Here is a 20,343-nt window from a genome sequence, read left to right on the forward strand (position 1 = left end):
CGTAACACGAATACAAGGAAAATAATAAACGTGCTGGTATGCATATATATTGGCAATGAACCAATATATGATGCAAAGACCAGCAAAGTATCTTTAGAACAAGAAACACGATCGGGGGCTGAAGCGACAGCAAGACAGGCTTAAACTGAAGCTATGAAAACCCGAGGAGTCCTGCAGGAAGCAGATCTTTATACTGAGGTCATCCAATGGGAGCAGACATGCAGATTCCCACACAGGTGAATGATAATCAGTCACAAGCTGACAGCAGGGAAAGGCAGACAAAGCTATGCAGCTTGCATGGAAAGAGATCAGAACTACCTGAGCTGCAGCACTACTACTTCCAGCAATACCTGCTGCAGCAGCGATCATGACAGTACCCCCGCCCTTAAAAGCGGATTCCAGACGCTTTTCAAAACTGAAATTCCCAACAAAACAGTCTGACTGATAATTCATGATGACCGGGACAGCCCGGCAAGACCGAATTCCAGAATCAGTCCCCACAAGACTGGACCCATCAGAACCAGAACCTACAGAACCATGCCCATCAGTACTACAAGCTCCAGTGTGACACCCATCAGAACCATGATTTCCAGAAGAAAGCCCTCCGAAACTCCCTGAGCGATACCCACCGCCTTCCAGGAACCGTTCAAAAACACCAAAGCCTTTGCAATGCCCACCGGGACTGTCTTTACCAACACAAAACCCACTGTTGAACTAGTCCAAGGCACCAGGACAAGTTTTCTCAGAGACCTCCCAGAACACCTTGAAGCTCCAAAGAGATCCCCATAGGTCAGAATGCCCCTTAGGCTCACATGGAGAACTATCAAGAACCCCTATGGAACCTAGGGCAATTCCCGAGTCAGGGCCACAAGGACAAACATCAAGATCAGGGCTTTCAGGGACCAGAGCCATTTCTGGGCATGCAGGCAGACTGGCAACATCAGAGCATGTTCCCACTAAGGAAGCATCAGAGCACGCTAACACCTTAGACACACTTGGGCATTCTGGCACACAAAGAACATCTGGGCACACTGGCACAAGAGAAACCTCTGGGCATGTCAAGGAACTGTGAGCCTCAGGGTCAGCCAAGACAGGACCAAAACCAGGACTGGCCAAAAAAAAATCATCATGACTAGACTTCGCAACTACTGGACTTTTACACGAGAATGCAGGATCAGACTTAGATGTCGCTGATTCCAGCAAAGTCAGTAACAAATCAGATTCAGGGGCACTAACAAGACAGGACAAATCTTCTGATGTATGCACTGAACCAGATAGGGACTCCACAACTACCTCTGGACTGGACAGAGACTCATCTAATACACTGGATTGGAGCTCATGAGGCGCTGCAGAACAAGTCAGTATTGCAGCAGCCCCCACTGGACTAGGCAAAACTGAGGAATTCCCTGGACAGGAAGGGGACTCTGGAACCTCTGCCACAGCGGCCAGAGAACCAGAATCTTTCAGGATACAGGGCTGGGTTTCAGGAACACTCATCAGACCGGACTGAAATTCTGAGATTTCTATTATTTTGACCAGAGAATCAGAATTATCCATGTTACAGGGCAAGACTTCTGAAACATTCAGAGGACAGGGCTGGAGTTCCTCGGCTGTTACAACACTGGAGAGGGACTCAACAACATTGGTTAAATCAGACTGTGTACAGGGCAAGGTATCTAACACACTTGCTGACGAGGCCAATATTTCAATGGCTTTACTTTGCTAGGCAGAAATTCATCAAGTTTTATTAGAGCAGACTGTAATTCCAAAACAGCTGCTAGACAAGTGAATATTACTGCAACACCAACTGAGGTAAGCAGTGCCTCAGACTCCTCTGCTAGAGGGTTTGAAGTATCCAAAGTACTGGGTGAAGCATAAGACTCTGCGACCACAGCTTCACTGGACAGGATCACTGAACAGTCCATATTGCAGGGCAAAACCATGGAAGCACCTGCTGGACAGCATAATGATTCTGTGACCTGAGTTTCATTGGAGAGATCTACTGCACAATTCATGGTACAGGGCAAATTTACTGGAACATTTTCTGAACAAGGTAATAATTCTGCGATTTCAGGTTCACATAGCAGATGCTCTGAGCTATTCACGATACAGGGCAAATTTACTGGAACATTTTCTGAACAAGGTAATAATTCTGCGATTTCAGGTTCACATAGCAGATGCTCTGAGCTATTCACGATACAGGGCAAATTTACTGGAACATTTTCTGAACAAGGTAATAATTCTGCGATTTCAGGTTCACATAGCAGATGCTCTGAGCTATTCACAAAACTAGAGCGAGGTGTAGAAACAGGAAGATCAAGACACAATGTTTGCGCATCTGAATCACCATTCATTTGTAAAATTGGAAAATTCAGATGCTGGGGTTCTGAGGTTTCTAGACAGGATTGCTGGGACTCGGAAACTGATGTAGTGCATCTATTGGCATCTGCTGGATCAGACAGGAGTTGAACTTTATTAACACAGGTAATTTCTGCAGAAGTGTTTGCAGAGGCAGGCAAGATTTTTCTGGTGTCTGTTTCACTGAACAAAGACTCCTGAGTACTGGCTAGACTGGACTCGGAAGTCAGCAGGACCTCTGGATTCTCTGCTGAGAAATTTGTGCAGGGCAAGGTTAAGAAAGTATCAGTGGCTTCTGTTTTACTGGAAAGTAACACTGAGTTATCCATGGTACAGGGTGGAATTGCAGGAACTTCAATTTCACACAAAAAGAGCTCCGGATCACCTGCTGAATCAGCGAAAGGTGCTGAAGCAGGCGGGTCAGAACGCCATATTTGCGAATTAAGGAGTCACATAAAAATCATCCAAAATCAGTTCCCACACATCAATCAAAGGAGCCACACAGTCATACCTACACACACCAGTCTCTATTAGGTTATAGGCTGACTTAATGCATGCATTCAATACCATTTCACTTTTTGCACTGTAAAATTGACAAAATGAACTTGAATCATTCTTCCATTCACAGACCAGGGCTTCCATCTCTCCCCTCTCGAATGGAGGATCCCATGCATACTTAACAGCGAAACATTTAGGCTGATCACAGTTGGCAGATATGATTGTGGCAGGCACATGTATAGGGTTAATTAGCAGGTGATCGGCAGATTCCTTATTCTTAAGAATCTCCAATACCTGTAGCAAGTGTTGAACTGTAGTGTATGCAAACTTCCCTTGGTTCACAAATAAGTTGATTTGTTCAATACTCTGTAATATCTCCTCATAATCATACTCAGATAATTCTTTTAAACAAAAATCTTTATTTTCCCTAGCCAGGGAGGAAAGTTCATTAGTAGTTTCATAAGTCTATTTAACTCCCCTGAAAGACAATTGCATTTCATTATCTGTTAATGGCAGAATCTCATTATAGATCTCAGTCGCTAAGGATAACGACTCTGCAGATCGTACACGTTTCTTATAACGTTTGCGTTTGGCCTTAGACCCTGCTGCCTTTGGTGATTTATTCAAAGCTGCAGGAAAATTATCAGGAACACTCTCTGCTTGCTGATCATTTTTGCAAACAATTGAAGGGGAAGCTGATTGGCCTGCTGCCAGGAGTTCATTTAGAGGAAAAGGCAATGGATCTATGCGCAACCAGTTATGGATCACAAACGCTAGAAATTCCAGCGGTCTCTCTTTTAAATCGGAATGATTGAGAACATCAAATGCCCACTGAAATAATTCCCCTTTAAACAAAATATAACTTAATTGGAGTGCCCAGGTTGAAACAGGAGTCGCTTGGAGATCGGGATTGGCCAGGAACCTGGCACATTCAGAGAAAAACTCATTTTCTGTTTCAGAGTTAAGTTCTTCAAATTTCTTAAAGGAACAGGAACCATAATTAACAGTGTCATACTTTCTGGGAATCCCCCCCACAATGGGGATTGGTAATGGGGTTTTCATAATGTAAGGCTTGGTGGTGTATTCTCCACAGTCAGCATGCAACGCATGAGCTGACGTGGAGGAGGAACACACACTAGCACAAGGAAACAGGCTATCCCTAGTATAGTGGAGGGGAGGACTGACTCCAAAAGGAGATTGTGGCGCACAGAGCCGGTGCAGATCCGACAGCCACAAACAATACTTTTGCGATAACGTCTCAGCGCAAGGTAGCGCTGAGCGCATAAACCAGAACTGAGGAGATCAGGACAGGTAGACAGAATGAACGCTTGCTAGCTAGCCGCTACTTAGTGACAGCAAGCGTCCACAACAAGACAGACTGGAATGAGGCAGCCAATGCGTTTGCAGCGATGGCGTGCCTCACAAAGACAGGACAGGATAGTCAGGAAATAGCAGGATCAAGATAGATGAACGTAACACAGACAAAAATACAATAAGTATGTTTTCCTAGCGTATTACAATTACAGCTATCAATGAAACTATTTGTAACGTCTGACTAACATATGTATATATCGGCAATGAACCGATATATGACATAAGCAGGAACACTGACTTAGACTGGAGCAATACAGGGAACAGGACTCAGAAGGATTCGCTATCTCTTCGCAGAGATGAACGCAATCCACAAATGGTAACAGAACAGGATTCAGAAGGATTCGTTATCTCTTTGCAGAGATGAACGCAATCCACAAACGGTAACAGAACAGGATTCAGAAGGATTCGTTATCTCTTCGCAGAGATGAACGCAATCCACAAACAGAACCAGGAGCAGGGTAACTACCTCAGCACGGGTGATCACGGTACGCGCAACCTACCAAAACGTGCTGGAAGCTGACTAACTGCACACAGGATATAAACAGTTCGTGTACGTATACATCAGCGACACTGATGTATCAACGTAACACGAATACAAGGAAAATAATAAACGTGCTGGTATGCATATATATTGGCAATGAACCAATATATGATGCAAAGACCAGCAAAGTATCTTTAGAACAAGAAACACGATCGGGGGCTGAAGCGACAGCAAGACAGGCTTAAACTGAAGCTATGAAAACCCGAGGAGTCCTGCAGGAAGCAGATCTTTATACTGAGGTCATCCAATGGGAGCAGACATGCAGATTCCCACACAGGTGAATGATAATCAGTCACAAGCTGACAGCAGGGAAAGGCAGACAAAGCTATGCAGCTTGCATGGAAAGAGATCAGAACTACCTGAGCTGCAGCACTACTACTTCCAGCAATACCTGCTGCAGCAGCGATCATGACAGCTGCCTTGCAATATTCCATCTTGGAGTTTGGCCTAGGTGTTGTCAGATTTTGCAAAACCTCCCACTGAACCAGCAGAACCAGTCTTTCTAAATATAATGCTTATCACAACAGTGCTTTTCCTGACCATGATCATGGATTGGTGAAGCTATTACAATCATTTAGAAGTTCCCTAATAAATTGCCACCCAGCAGGACAGATCACTAACAACCTCACCAGCCATATTGGTAGACACGTGTATAAACACTAGATTTTTGCCCAAGACCGTTGTGAACACTCATTTAAGGCAATAAAACTCCTGTGTGTGTTTGTAGCTTAAGAACACTAACAGTTAATTCTAATAATATTTTCTTTGCATAACAAACTTTCTATTTTAAAAATGGTGCGACTTGTACTGCATGGGTCTCAATGTCTGTGTCAAGGTCTTAAATAATTATGTTGGCATTACACATAGAAGACCTAGACAAAAAGTATAACTGACGCTGGTGATTATTTATTTTTTTATTTATTTATTTTTGACAATCTGGCAATGCGTTGTCTTCTTCTTGCGATTTTAAGCACTTCCCTCTGAATTTCATTGTCGCCAATTGCTTGTTGACCCATTTTAACCTTTTTTTCAGCATCCTCTTTAAAGTGTAACTGTCCTTGACAATGACGGAGACCTTCCTATTGTCTAATCCTTCTTGGCAATCTTTAACATGGTGTTAAATAGTGTTCACATGGGGGAGTTGGCTTGAAGCAGGAAACAAAGTAATGTGTTGTCTTGAGTGACTTTGCTTGAGTTTCTCCTTTGATTCGGAGAATGATACACTTCTATAGAAAATGACAGACATTTTGACAGGTGCAATATGCTTTGAACTGTCTTGCCACATCGTGCTTTTGTCTTGAATTTTCCCAGCAGAGTCTGCCCATTTCTATGAGATGCTGCTGTGCATAATGTTAGCTTTTCATCAGGTTTGATAACACCCTCCGCCTCTTTTCTGATCAGATTCAGTCTTGGGCACATGAGAATTGATATATGAAATACATGCAGTCTGTTTCATATTTTAATCATACTTTATTTTTTTTCTTTTAGTTTTTTTTTTAAATAATTTTCCAAAAGGTACAGGAATGTTGTCCTGAATGCACAAAAACAACTAATTCTACTGTACATACATTGCTTGATGGTGGAAAACTTTATGGTGGAACATCAGATTGATAACAAGTACAACGCTACATAATTGCAGCAGTGTCTCTCTCCATTGTGAAAAAGTTACCACTTGCTTCATGAAAATACCGCAAGGAAAAGTTCAGTACGCGAGGAAAGTCCAATTTGGTGCAAGACCTAACGGGTAATCCCGGTTGCTCATCATTAGTTTCCAGTAACTACTGCAAGACTGAATTGCAACACAATTTTCTTATGTCCGGCAAGGTTGTTAAACCATTAGGCTGGTTGCACACCTATTAATTGTGCTGCAAGCACCACAGAAATCATACTTCATATGACCCTGGGCCATGGTTCTACGACAGGTTCATATGCATAGCGCTGCCCCCCAGCTAGTGACGTTCTCCCTGCTGAGCAGGAAGTACATCACTGGGATTCCCATTGGTCCACGCATGCGCGCTGTGTCGCACCGCAAGCCCGTTGTGCACACTTACTGCGTCACCCCTTGACTTGCATTACTTCATAATGCGGTAGGCACAGTTAATGTGGTAATACGCTGCAGCCTTTGCATCGGTATTGCTGTGACTTGTATACTTCCGATGCACTGCGTCACATTGCGTGAAGTGTGCAAGCCTCCATAGACTTGCATGAATGTTGCAGTGGGGGTGCGGCGGTGAATAGTAACGTGGTGCGATGCAGAGTGCAAGTGCGCAAGGGGACTTACACTAAAGGGACCCATATAGTGGTTGATTTCAGCCATTGATCGATCTAATTAAAATGTATTGATTTTTTGGCCGATTTTGATCGATTTGATCTGACAGGATGGAAAATCTAGGTCGATCTGCCGCTGGTAGCAGATTGATGACCCATAGAGTTGCATTGGATCTAATGCTCCGATAATGCATTTATATCGATTTCCAATAGATTTCCAGTAGATTTCATTCTGAAATCTATTTGAAAACTGTTCCTAGTGTGTGGCACACATCAGATAGATTCCTGTCAGATTCGACTTAACAGGCATGTGACAGAAATCTATCTGATGCTCAAATCTGCTTCAAATCTATAAGTGTATGGCCACCTTAAATGTAACTCCTCATTTACACTAAAGGTGCCCATACATTAGAACGAGTATGGGCAGATTCGACCAAGAGACAAATTTATCTCTAATCGAAACTGATTAGAGATAAATTTGTCTCTAATCAAATCTGCCCATACACTACAGGCCGATTCCCGTCCGATTTCAGCATGAAATGATCAGGGAATCGGCTGAGCAGCCGCTGTCCGCCCCGCCGCTGCCCCCAAAATGTATAAATGTATCCAGTGTCGTGCATTTATACATTACCTGTCCTGTAGCAGCTTCTGCAAGGTGTCTGTCCATCTCGCCAGCTTTGTCGGTCGGGCATGCACTTGGCAGCACCAATTTTCATCCTATTCGATTATAATTATCGAATTGGATGGTCGATTGGTTGGTCGCCTAGTGTATGGCTCCCTTAACACTAATCCTCAATGTAGCTTTACCAACTGTAGTAACCTAAGCCTAATGCATAACTCAGACAATTGAGTGAAGCTGGACCGCTGATAAGCAACTCTAGCAGGACACTATTTGGTTTGCAAAACTGCAATGATCCTGGGGATAATATTGTTCTTATTACAACAGAGATCATGGAGAGATGACCAACAAATATTTATGTACCGACTTCAGCTTCTATTCTTGTTACTCTACATAGCAGGTATAAAATATTGTTTTCTTGTAGCACAGCAGATGTATTAATAAGTACTTAATTTATTCATCTGAGATGATGGGTTATTTCTCCCAGTGTTTTCAGGATCCAGCATTGTGAGTGAAACCAATAAACCATCTCCAATGTCTGAGTTCGGTGACAGTGTCCAGGAAGCTTTTGATGAGTTGGAAAAGTTGGCCCCACACACCAAGTCTACAGGATCTTTAGATGATGCACTAAATGGCTCCTGTGGAGATTACTCATCGTCAGATTCAGGTATGTTGATTGCTAATTAAAATGTTATACAATTAAAATGAATGAACAGCTTCAGTTCTGTGTGTTTATATGTGAGATACAGTTAGGCTGTGTTCTACAATCTACATGTGAAATCTTTATTAAGTCAGGTAAAAAAACATAATACCAGCTGCCGACATGTTTCGGACACACAATTGTCCCTAAAGTACCCGTGAACTCTTTTTAAATCATATACTTTTTATGCTTTTATTATTATATGCTATTATTTGTGGTGCTGTGTTAAATGTCACAGCACCTTACTTTCCATTAGGGCTGAGCTCTTGGATTCCGAATTTCGAGTTTGACATTGGAATTTGGCAGTTCCGAGTACACACTGGAAACTCGAAAATTCGGCAGTTCCGAGTATCGAATTCGGTTTTCCATTGAAGTCAATAGTGTCAAATTCCGCGGTTAATTGTAAAGCCCCCGTACATGCTATCATCACCAAATCACCAAATTTGGCATGTATGTTAAGCAGATGAATAGGAACAAGGTAAAAACAAATTTGTGAAAAGACCTTATAGTTTTTGAGCAAATCGATTTCAAAGTTTCATAGGAAAAATGTTTTTTAACTGTGTAAAATGACACTGCTGCAGTACAGGTTACTGCATTCCGAGTTCTGTATACATATTGTATACTTTTCATGAAAACAGCCAGCGTGGGGTCCCCCCTACAGAGCCTCTGTAACCCCTTGTCCCCCATGCAAGCTGGGATAGCCAGAATGCGGAGTCCCGGCCACGTGGAGCTTTGCACCCTAAACTGTACCAGCCCGCATGGTCCATGGTATGGGGGGGCTCTGGAGGAGAGGGGCAGCCAAGCCTCCCCCTCTCCCCCAGAGCCCTTGTCCAATTCATGGACAAGGGGCTCTTCCCCACCTCCGGTGCCTTAGGAGGAGGTGGGAGCTGCCAACGTCCTGGTGGGGTTCATGGTGCCATCCGGGGGTCCCCTTTAACAAGCGGATCCCCGGAGGCTGCCCCCTCCCCAGGAGAAATGAGTATAGGGGTACACAGTACCCCTTACCCATTTCCACAAAGAGTTAAAAAAAACAAAAAAACAAAACACGACAACGAAAAAAATTCATTTATTGTTCTAGATTAGCCAGGGATACTTACCTTGTGATAATCCCAAGTCAGTATCCTCAGGAGTGGTCCCACGCCAGCATCCTCTAGGACATCCCATCACCCTCCCACACCGACGAACTCCCGCCACTGAATGGTCCCAGTCAGCCTCTGCAACTGTATAGCAGAGGCTGGGAACATGAAAATTTTGCCTTTGAAACAAGAAATTTCGGCAAACAGTGATGCATTCAAAATGGCCGCTGGGAAATCCCCAATCGCTGAAGGCCACACTAGAGTGGCGAGACCAGACATTTTTCAAATAGATGGTGGGTCCAGGTGACCAGAGCAGGAGGTGCCCTGGTCCCCTGGACCCACCCATTCATGTAAAATAATGCTCATTTTGACATTGAGGTGGCCTCCTGGGAACGGGGATTCCCCAGCAGCCATTTTGTTTGTGGCACTGTTTGCCGAAAATTCTTGTTTCAGAAAACAATTTTCGTGTTTCCAGCTTATGCAATACAGATTGCAGAGGCTGTCTACAGCCATTCAGCCCCGGGAGTTGGGCGGGTGCGTGGGACCATTTCGGAGGATAATGGCATGGGATTATCACAAGGTAAGTATCCCTGGTTAATTTAGAACAATAAAGGACTTGTTTTGTTGTCGTGTTTTTATTTCTTTTTTAACTCTTTGTGGAAATGGGTAAGGGGTGCTATATACCCCTGTACCCTTTTCACCTGGTGAGGACATCTGTGGATCCGCTTGTTAAAGGGGAAGTGGTCCCACACAGGGGCGTTCCTACCATAGAGTACACCGGGTGACTGACAGCGAGGGTGTGTCGCCACGACCCCCCGCAGCGGCAGAGCAGGATGGGAAGCAGCGCTAGAAGGAGGGACAGCAGCACGGAGGTGGGCCAGAAAACCCCCTACCTGGGTCCCCTCTTTCTGCCTCTCCACCCGCCATATAGTAATGGCAACTGCAGGCTTGGCGGGCGGGTGGAAAATTGCTCACTTCACTGCCGCTTTCCAAGCACTGGAGCGCAGTGTCAGTCGCCACAACTCTCCGCCTTCAATGCTGCCCACTTTACTTCCGATTATGCTGAAGCACAGTGGGCGGCATTGAAGGCGGAGAGTTGTGGCGACTGACGTGTGGAATGTGGAAGTGAGGTGAGTAATTATCCGCCCGCCGAGCCTGCAGTTGTCGGTACTATATGGTGTGGCGGAGAGGCAGAAGGAGGGGACCTAGGAGAGGGAGGGGGGTTCTGGCCCCCCTCCGTGCCGCTGTCCCCGCTGCCCCTCCTTTTAGCTTCCCATCCTGCTCTGCCGCTGCGGGAGGTTGAGGCTACACCCCCCTTGCTGACAGTCACCCAGTGCGCCATGCAGGGCCGGGCCGAGGCATAGGCTGGAGAAGCTCCAGCCTCAGGGCGCAATGTAAGAGGGGGCGCAGAATTCATTCAGCTGTCATTCCTAATTGTGTTTGAAGCAGAAAGAAATAAGAAAAGGGGATACATGGCAGTGACTGCAAGCCAGATAACTACATATTAAGGTGTTGGGGAGGTTGTGGGCCCTGTGGCGTCTCTTAGTCTAATAGCAATCAGTGTGTTATGGCTGGGGTGGCAGGGATGGAGGGGCGCACTTTGGTGTCTCAGCCTTGGGTGCTGGAGGACCTTGTCCCGGCTCTGGCGCCATGCCCCCTTTGTGGGACCACTTCCCCTTCAACAAGCAAATCCACGGAGGTCCTCCCCAGGTGAAAAGGGTACAGGGGTATATAGGCTTCAATTCATCAAGCATTACTGCATGCAGTAATGCTAAAAACAGCTGACTTTGTGGAGCGCTTAAGAAAATGTTAATTCATCGAAGCTGTTACCGCATGAAAAGCTGAAATTACAGAGCAATGAGATAAATTACTGCCTTGTGCGGTGATTATCTCCACACATGTCAGTAAAATGTAAGCAAATGCCAATTCATCAAGCTTACAGCATTCGCTAACACATTCGGTGATTATCTCCAGCTCTCCCCTGTCGGTAACTAGCTTCGAATGCCTTTCTGTGGATGTCCTCATGATTAACAGGAGCAGGCAGCCAATAAGAAACAGCCCCTGTTCTCCTGCAAGTGTGGCTGATGGGTCACACAGGCTTCTCCAGTGAAACAGACCCCCCCCCCCAGGCAGTGAGCAGAGAGAACGGGGCAAAACATATTTTCCAGGTTCCCTTCGGTGGTGTAACCCTTTGAGTCCCAGTTTGAAAATGCAAAGTTGCTAGTTGTGAAATCAACAAGCATGGCATTTTTAATGTCTCTGAGAAGTTAATCTAAGTTGTGGCAATTAAGTAAAATGTTAAGAAAGACTGATGGACAGATTCAGAGCAGCAGAGGCAGTATAAAAAACAGTAAATATAAGAAATGTTTACATCTAAAGGGATGTCTGGATGCCTTCTATTGTAATGGCCCGTACTCACGGGCTGCAAAACTCGCCTGTCGCCAGCACACGTGAGCGTGTGGGCGACAGGCCGGCGACAGCTTCTCGCCAGGTCCCTCCGCGTACACATGCGGAAGAGGGACCAGCGGCAAGGCGGAAGCTGTCGCTGACGTTCCTCCTCCCCCCGCCGGAAGCTCACCGGAAGGTCTGTGAACCTCAATGGAGGTTGCTGTCGCTAGTCCGCGTACTCACGCGGACTAGCGACAGTTGCGGCGGGGGGGCAGCGGCGACTGTCGCCATGCGATTGAAAGTTTCAATCGCATGGCGACATAGCGACGGGTGACAGTTCGGGGGCGCGCGCGCGTGCGACGGCCCATACTCACGGGCGACCTGTCGCCGCAACACGCGCGCGCCGCGTGTTGAGGCGACAAAAGTCCCTCGTGAGTATGGGCCATAAGGCAGCTTGTAACAACACAGAGACATTCCAAGCTGCTCTGCACTGTCTCTGCTGTTATTGGACAGCCTTTGATGAATTGAAGCCTAGTATTCCGGTAACTTAACGAACCTCTACCACACATGTGAAAATATTGATGAATTAGCACAGTGAAGTGTAAAATACCGAATGCAGTATTTTAAGGACTGGGATTTTGTTATCAAACACCCTTTGATGAATTGAAGCCAATGTACCCATTTGCACAAAGAGTAAAAAAAGAAATAAAAACACGACAACGAAAAAAGTCCTTTATTCTAAATTAACCAGGGATACTTACCTTGCTATAATTCCACGCCAGTATCCTCAGAAGGGTGAGGAAGAAGCACTTACCCTTGAATTGACCGTCATTTACATGGGTCCACATCGCCTCCGTGATACTTTGAGGGATCACGGATCCACTGTATCACCTCAGCAGCCACAGGTCTTTTTATACAATACAATACAATAACATTTCTATAGCGCTTTTCTCCCATAGGACTCAAAGCGCTTAGGCTCTCTCAGATTCAGTAATTGGTAGTAGGCTGAAGTATTCACACAACAAAAGTTATATTTAGAGCATTAGAGCATTTACACCTCAAAAGTTAAAAACATGCGTCCCTCCATTGCTTAAAACCATCCACTAGTTTATTAAAATGAAAGAAAAAATATAAGATCTTAATGTGGAGGGGTATGATCCGACTGATCACAAATTCAAGATTAACCTATTTTGGTTCCTGGACGTAGTTTCTACGTCCAGGAACCATGCGCGCTAACGCGCGCTCCCGCGGCCGATCGCGCGCGTGCACGCACACTCCCGGCCGCAGATTCGGTAGCCAGGGAATCAATGTATCGGGCTATGGTGCCCGATCATTGATTCCTCTCCCCTGCTGAAAAAGCGACAGCTTCTCTCGGAAGCTGCGCCTTTTCTGGCTGTTCCCTCTCCGATGAGTCACTCTAAGCGTGTGTTACGCTTAGAGTGACGTCATGTAAACAAACTCATGGCCGCCATCTTGTGGCCAAAAAGTAATACTACACCTGAAAGTAAAAAAAAATAAAAATTAACACACATTTACATTATAAATCTATTGTTTACCTCCCACCCTCCCAAAACTACCCAAATAAAATGTTTATTATAAAAAAAAAACATTACAATAAAAAAAAAAAAACATGTAAATATTTACCTAAGGGTCTAAACTTTTTAAATATCAATGTAAAGATGAAATATTTCTATATTTTTAACTTGTAAATAGTGATAGATGCAAAATGGAAAAAATGCACCTTTATTTCCAAATAAAATATTGTCGCCATACATTGTGATAGGGACATAATTTTAACGGTGTAATAACCAGGACATATGGGCAAATACAATACGTGAGTTTTAATTATGGTGGCATGTATTATTTTAAAACTGTAATGGCTAAAAACTGAGAAATAATGCATTTTTCCATTTTTTTCTTATTCTTCCTGTTAAAATGCATTTACAGTAAAGTGGCTCTTAGCAAAATGTACCCCCCAAAGAAAGCCTAATTGGTGGCGGAAAAAACAAGTTATAGATCAGTGCATTGTGATAAGTAGTTGATAAAGTTATAGGCTAATGAATGGGAGGTGAACATTTCTCACGTGAAAACGACGGAACCTGAATGGGTTAAGAAATGATGCAAATGTTATTAATATTCATCAATACATAATTATGATATGAAAGACATATGTTAAATATGTCTGGGACCGGGCTGTCCGCAAGATAAACCCTATATGATACTTGTCATACAGCAGCTCCACAGATTTTCAATAAATGTGAAGCTAAAATTGATTAAAAATGTGTGGGCAGCAAATAGGTTCCTCTAGTTAGGATGTTGTGTAAAATCTAAATAAAAACAGAATACAATGGTCTTGCAAAATCTTTAAAGCTCTATATTTAATAGAAAATACGGTAATCAATGCTTAGAAATGTTTTTTTTTCTGAAAAGCATATTTTAATTTTAATTTCATGAAAGTAGCACATTTCATATATGTTAGCATAGTCGCAACTGTCAACAACAAACTGGAAATATTATGTAAGGCTAAAAGAAAAAAAAATGGTAAACCCTTTCAAATTATTATTTTTGTAATAATTCTTATAAATTATTAAAGAACATTTGAAATGAAAAAATCACCATACAGTCCGTTAAGTATAGACATTTGACACAACCTTATAATTATTGTTCTCCATGATTATGTTTTATTAGTGTGCCATGTTTGTTAAAGTAGTTACTTCAGATTTTTTTATTTTTTTTTATTTAATGTTTTAATTATGCTTCCATCTGAAAAGTCTGAGCCTTTTATTTGAAAACAGTATGGAAATGATTGTGATGTGTTATTGCTTCTAAGTACCAATTCATATTTGGCTTTCAGAAATTCAGTGTAATCTGGCTAGTAAGAGGTAATTTCTGTATGCTGTATATATATACATTACCTTTATGAAAAGACCACTGTGTGCATGCATTTAAAATCAGTGCAATATAGTGGTCAGAAATGTATTACTCCTTTTAAAGGAATACTGTAGGGGTCGGGGGAAAATGAGTTGAACTTACCCGGGGCTTCTAATGGTCCCCCGCAGGCATCCTGTGCCCGCGCAGCCACTCACCGATGCTCTGGCCCCGCCTCCGGTTCACTTCTGGAATTTCAGACTTTAAAGTCTGAAAACCACTGCGCCTGTGTTGCCGTGTCCTCGATCCTGCTGATGTCACCAGGAGCATACTGCGCAGGTACAGACCATACTGGGCATGCGTAGTACACTCCTGGTGACATCAGCGGGATCGAGGACACGGCAACGCAGGCGCAGTGGTTTTCAGACTTTAAAGTCTGAAATTCCAGAAGTGAACCGGAGGCGGTGCCGGAGCATCGGTGAGTGGCTGCACGGCACAGGATGCCTGCGGGGGACCATTAGTAGCCCCGGGTAAGTTCAACTCATTTTCCCCTGACCCCCCTACAGTATCCCTTTAAGTCATATTGTGTCAAATAGCACAGACCTCCAGACATCTCCTACCAATGTTACAATCCTTTGTAACATTGAATTTGTTACAATTCGACACAGGCACCACATGTAAGGTGCAAACCGGTTGTTGACCTCCTACTGATTATACCTCTCTCCATCATGCGATATCACTGCCTGTAACTGGGTTTAACTGTGCGAATGAAGGTGACGTTTTATTTGGATGTGCGCTGCTGCTGCATCTCTAATCTTGAATACTGACACATGTCTTAAGGTGAGCTGCATTCAAGTAATTGGCCAAGGTCCGGTGCACCGGTTTATCTACTATTATTATTATTATTATTTAGTATTTATATACACACCCTGTTGTTGTTATATATTCTTTGCACTATTTGTTGCATTTACTATAATATCTATAATGATGAGAAAGCATGAAATATAAATATATAAAACAGAATCATCTCAAACTAAAAGCTTAAAGAGAACCTGAACTGAAAGTTAACAGTTGAAATAAACATAAACACGTCATACTTACCTCCTGTGTACCTCCTGTGTACTCATCAATCTCTCATCTCCTGCATCCCATTTGTCATCAATCTCTCATCTCCTGCATCCCATCCCACTGTGATTGATGGAATTCTCTGTCCTCCATTTTGAAAATGGCCAATACCCCCTAACAGCTTCCTGGTCAGCACACTGTTGAACTGTAATATCACCCACTTGAGCCATGGGGAAACATGGACATTACCTTGCACATTCAGTTGTAACTGACAGCAGCTGATATATAACTGACAGCAACTGGTGTATTTCAGTTCTGACAAAATATTGTCAGAACTGGAAGAGATCACTGTGAGAAGAAAATGGCGAGCTTCTGAGTGGAACTGACGGTGAGTTAAGTATGTAATATTAATTTGCTGCTACATCATGTGTTTATTTTAAATAATTTTACTCAGTTCAGGTTCCCTTTAAAGTGAGACTCAGGAAAATATTAGCTGGGGTAGGAGTAATACAACTGCTCCCTGATTAAAACATGGCTATGATAGCCAATGCAATGGCTGTTAGTAAGGAGGTAGGATTTTCTTTGGAATGCAGAATAGTATTTTGCACTGCTACATGAACAATATCACTATGGTGGTCATGTGACTGAAGTGATCATTGGCTCCTCCTGACTGTGACGAGGAAGTGGTCAGTGACTTAGGACGGATTAGCCAATCACAAACCAGGTTTTAGCACTTTTTTTTTCAAAACCGAACATTTTGTTTTTATTAATGCAGTAAAAATGTAAAATACCATTCTGATACATTTATAATTAAACAGGTTTCTGAACTAGCACAGATCCAGGAAACATGAAAATCTGCATTCATATTGTAGTCTCTAGACTGGTTATTCCAGTGCCAGTTAATTTAAAATGACAGTATTTCTGACTCTGAGGCACTGATCTGCTGCCCTCCACACAACTGACCCATGAAAGAATGTCAGCAAAAGCAGCCTTTCCTCTCAGTGTCCCTCCCACTCCAGGCAGCAAGGAGAGCTGCGAGGAAGATAGCATGGCCTAGGGGAGCGTACAGGAGTAATCCACGCGGGAGACTTGGGCGCAGGATACAGCCGGTATGGCTTATCCTGCTGCTGTACAAGTTCCCGGCGTTGTTAAATACTATTCCCCTCCAGGCCGCCATGGATGGTAGGGAATGAAATAATTCGGCTTCCAGTAATCTCTGGAGGCCGAATTATAGTGTTTTATAAATAACTTCAGCTCTCTCTTCTGACGGCGCTGAAGTTACTCACTGCAGCGCCCAAGTCTCCTGCGCTGGAATGGAAGTGTTCGCTAGGGAACATTCACACAAAACCCAGTACAGAGTGGCAGACCGCCTGACAGTGCCCTCACACCATCCCGTTCACTTATAGGCTCTTTTTCACCCTGAGAGCAACATGTGATTCAGAAAAAAATTCTAGCTTCCACATTTTGATGTGTTTAAAAGGCCTCCCTGACTAATATAAACCATGCACCACTGTGGCCATTAATAGTGCCAAATGGTGTGCCTGCTTCATTTGGGAGCACAGATAGTGTGAACAGAAACTTAGGTGGGCAGAGGTAAAGGTAAAACTGAACACTCCAATAGTGTGAAATCATTTTTTTTAGCTTCTCAAAGAATAATAAAATTGCACTGACAAGACTCACTTGAATACAGGCACATATAAACTATGGTGAAGTGGTAGTGCCTCCTCAGCAGGCCATGCACTTGGCCACAGCGCTGGACAGATCATGGTTTGGCAGAATCACTGCTGAAACATGTTGTGACATGCACTGGCATGAAGGGTGTCCTCCAGTACACAGCTTCCAGCTCCAGGTACAAGATCTGTCCAGCTCTATGGACAAGCTCATGCTGTTGTCAGCCTGCTGAGGATGGGTTACTGCTTCATCATACTTTGTATGTGCCTGTATTCAAGTGTATTCAAGTGAATCTTATGAGTGCAATTTTATTATACTTTGAGAAGGTATTAAAAAAATATTGCACACTATTGGGGAGCTCTGCTTTCCCTGTGTTCTATTATCTGCACCCACAGATCCTGAGAAGCACCTTAGTGGGAAAAAGTGTTTTTTCCAGTCCCTGGTCAGGACCTTCCGCTACGAGACTTAGTTCCTCCACAACGTTTGCTGCGCAGAGCACACATTTTTACATTTAGGTGGGCAAAGTTTGCAATGCTTAGACAGACAACATCATTGTGACAACCAAACTGTCTCACCTATCACTCTCTTTGGTAGCTCTGCCGTCTGCAGCCGTGGAGAGCAGAATAGCACTTATAAAGGATCATAACAAACAACTTTACATGTAAAATACTGGAGACTGATTTTTATTTTACAGCAATCCCCAATATCACTGTTCAAAAAATGCAGAAAGATTAAATGGGAAAATAGGAGTTTCTAACTTGCTGAAGGAGAATTGTAGAGGGGACAAAACCACAATGAATGTTACTGTACTCAGATGCTGAGTGAGACAGACTATTCTGTCTAAGCCTCTCATTAGTAAGAGATGTTTAGTGTGCTTTCATAACCTTCTGTACTAAAGTCAACTGCTGAATGTAAATAAGCTGTGGCACGGTACCCTGTGCACTAAATGGATGAGGTGTCTTGTCCTCATGTGAGGCCAGCTGCTTCTGACTAAATATATGTTTACATGGAAAATCTGCATCCAGCCACATAGCTCTTAGTGCATTTGGCAAGATTTGGGAAGCAACAAAATCAGGTGCTATTCAGCATTTTAGTCTTCAGAGATAGGAGCCCGTGTATAAAGTACGGTAACAATAATTCTGTAAGCTGAATTTTAGGTCCCAGATTCAAAAAGCACTTTCAGAGACAGACTTGTACTCAGGCCTACGACACACACTGCGATTAGTAGCTACAAGTACACTTCAAAACATGTTAATGGAATTGCTAGAAGCAGCAACTAATCGCTATCACTAGCAATGGCAAATACAGTGGAACCTTGGTTTGTAAGGAGAATTTGTTCCAGAAACATGCTTGTAATCCAAAGCACTCCCAAATACATTTTCCCCATTTTCGTTTTACCATATTTTTATGAATGTTTCACATTTTTGCATAGTTATATTTGTGAAAATATATGGGCATGCATAGATGAGAATATTCTGGAAGATACGCGGACATGAGGAAAAAAAAGCGTTTTGCCAAATGCAGTGACATCAATCGCATGACAATAAAACCTTTTGCCAAATGCATTAAATTCAGTGGGCATGAGAAAACACATTTTCACACAGATGACCTATGTGGAGTAACATATGGATGTTTTAAAGTAAAATGTGTATCTTGCAAAAATCCATTATATTTTCACAAGAATGTTGAGTTAAGAGTAAATTATCATTTCATTCGAAAAATGACTCATCCTTGATGGTAGCAAAAGTTGCACCTTTCACTGCAAAAATGATTTTGTGAATTTCTCATGTTCTTCGAAGCAGCTGAGCACCGTCATTGCTACAGTGCTATGCTGCGCACCCCATGTAATGGTATTTAGGGGCTCCGGCAGTTGCTAGACCTGAATGACATCTTCCCAGGGGGAATAGTATCCAATGCCACCGGGTAGTTTAGCGGCAGCAGGGAGAGCCTTCAATTCGGCTTGCCCTAAGCCGAACTGCACGGCGCCGAAATAAGATGCACTTCATGTTCTCTACATGCTAGACTGTAGGGCTAATTTATCAAGACAGGAGCAAAGAAACTCATAGAAAAAATGGAGTAGATGACCAAAGTGACTAATCAAGTTTTATTAGGTTAATGAAACAAACAGTGCAATTGGTTACTGGTCTATTTTTGTTGTTGTTTTATTCGAATTTGGACCTGCAACCTTTTTTCTGCATACTATTTTTGGGTGGAAATGAGCACTGCAGTAAGGCAGATAAGACTGCCACAAAGCAACCTCACCATTAGCAGGCTCTGCTAGGGTGACACCTGAGGAAGGGGGCGCCACGGAGCTATTTGTAGCATAATGTGCTTGGTGGAATTCTTATACACAGTCAACTGCTAGTTCCATTGAGAAAGGGATGGATGGTAATTTTAACATTAAATTGTCACTGCTAATTACCATGACAAAGGAGGCCTGAATAACATAGCAGTGATGGCAATTGCTATTAATATGCTAATTAAGCTGTCATTTTTTTTTTAGATTTGCTCTGTATTGATTGTTGCAACTCTTCTGGATTTCCAGGAGAATATTATGACCTGTAAAGACCCAGAGTGTACATAAACAGTATATTATTTTTATCAAGTGCCTAGACATTCCTAATAACAATTATAGGAAGGGTTTGTTATGTGGGGTCATTATTCAGCTCTGCTTTTTTAGAAAGGGCTTTCCAGTCTCTTTTATCCACTTATACTTTCCTAGTAGTTCCATGAGTTTTCTGGGTATAATGTGGGTTCAGTGAGTTTGGGCTGATGTAGTTTATCTGGCCTGATAACCATTTTTACATTCTTTATAGACTTATTTTGAGAAACAACTTCATATCTGTATAAACAAAGCCAGATTTATACCTTTTTCCACCCCTTTGCCAAGTATGAAGGGGTTCTACTTCCATGTGCA

The 20,343-nt window shown here is 43.2% G+C and overlaps 1 protein-coding gene across 7 annotated transcripts in view; it reads left to right on the forward strand.

Moving 5' to 3' along the window:
- LOC137563885 (uncharacterized) overlaps window positions 1-20,343 on the forward strand; it is a 348,893-nt gene that overhangs the window by 161,664 nt on the left and 166,886 nt on the right. For 6 of the 7 annotated variants that reach the window (XM_068276935.1, XM_068276936.1, XM_068276937.1 and 3 more), the window contains one exon: window positions 8,146-8,325. In XM_068276935.1, coding sequence (XP_068133036.1) covers window positions 8,146-8,325 — 180 coding nt within the window. The remainder of the gene's footprint in view (window positions 1-8,145; window positions 8,326-20,343) is intronic. The other variant, XM_068276932.1, reaches the window with a different exon arrangement.

This window comes from Hyperolius riggenbachi, chromosome 3, assembly GCF_040937935.1.
Source record: "Hyperolius riggenbachi isolate aHypRig1 chromosome 3, aHypRig1.pri, whole genome shotgun sequence".
NCBI classification, from domain to species: Eukaryota; Metazoa; Chordata; class Amphibia; order Anura; family Hyperoliidae; genus Hyperolius; species Hyperolius riggenbachi.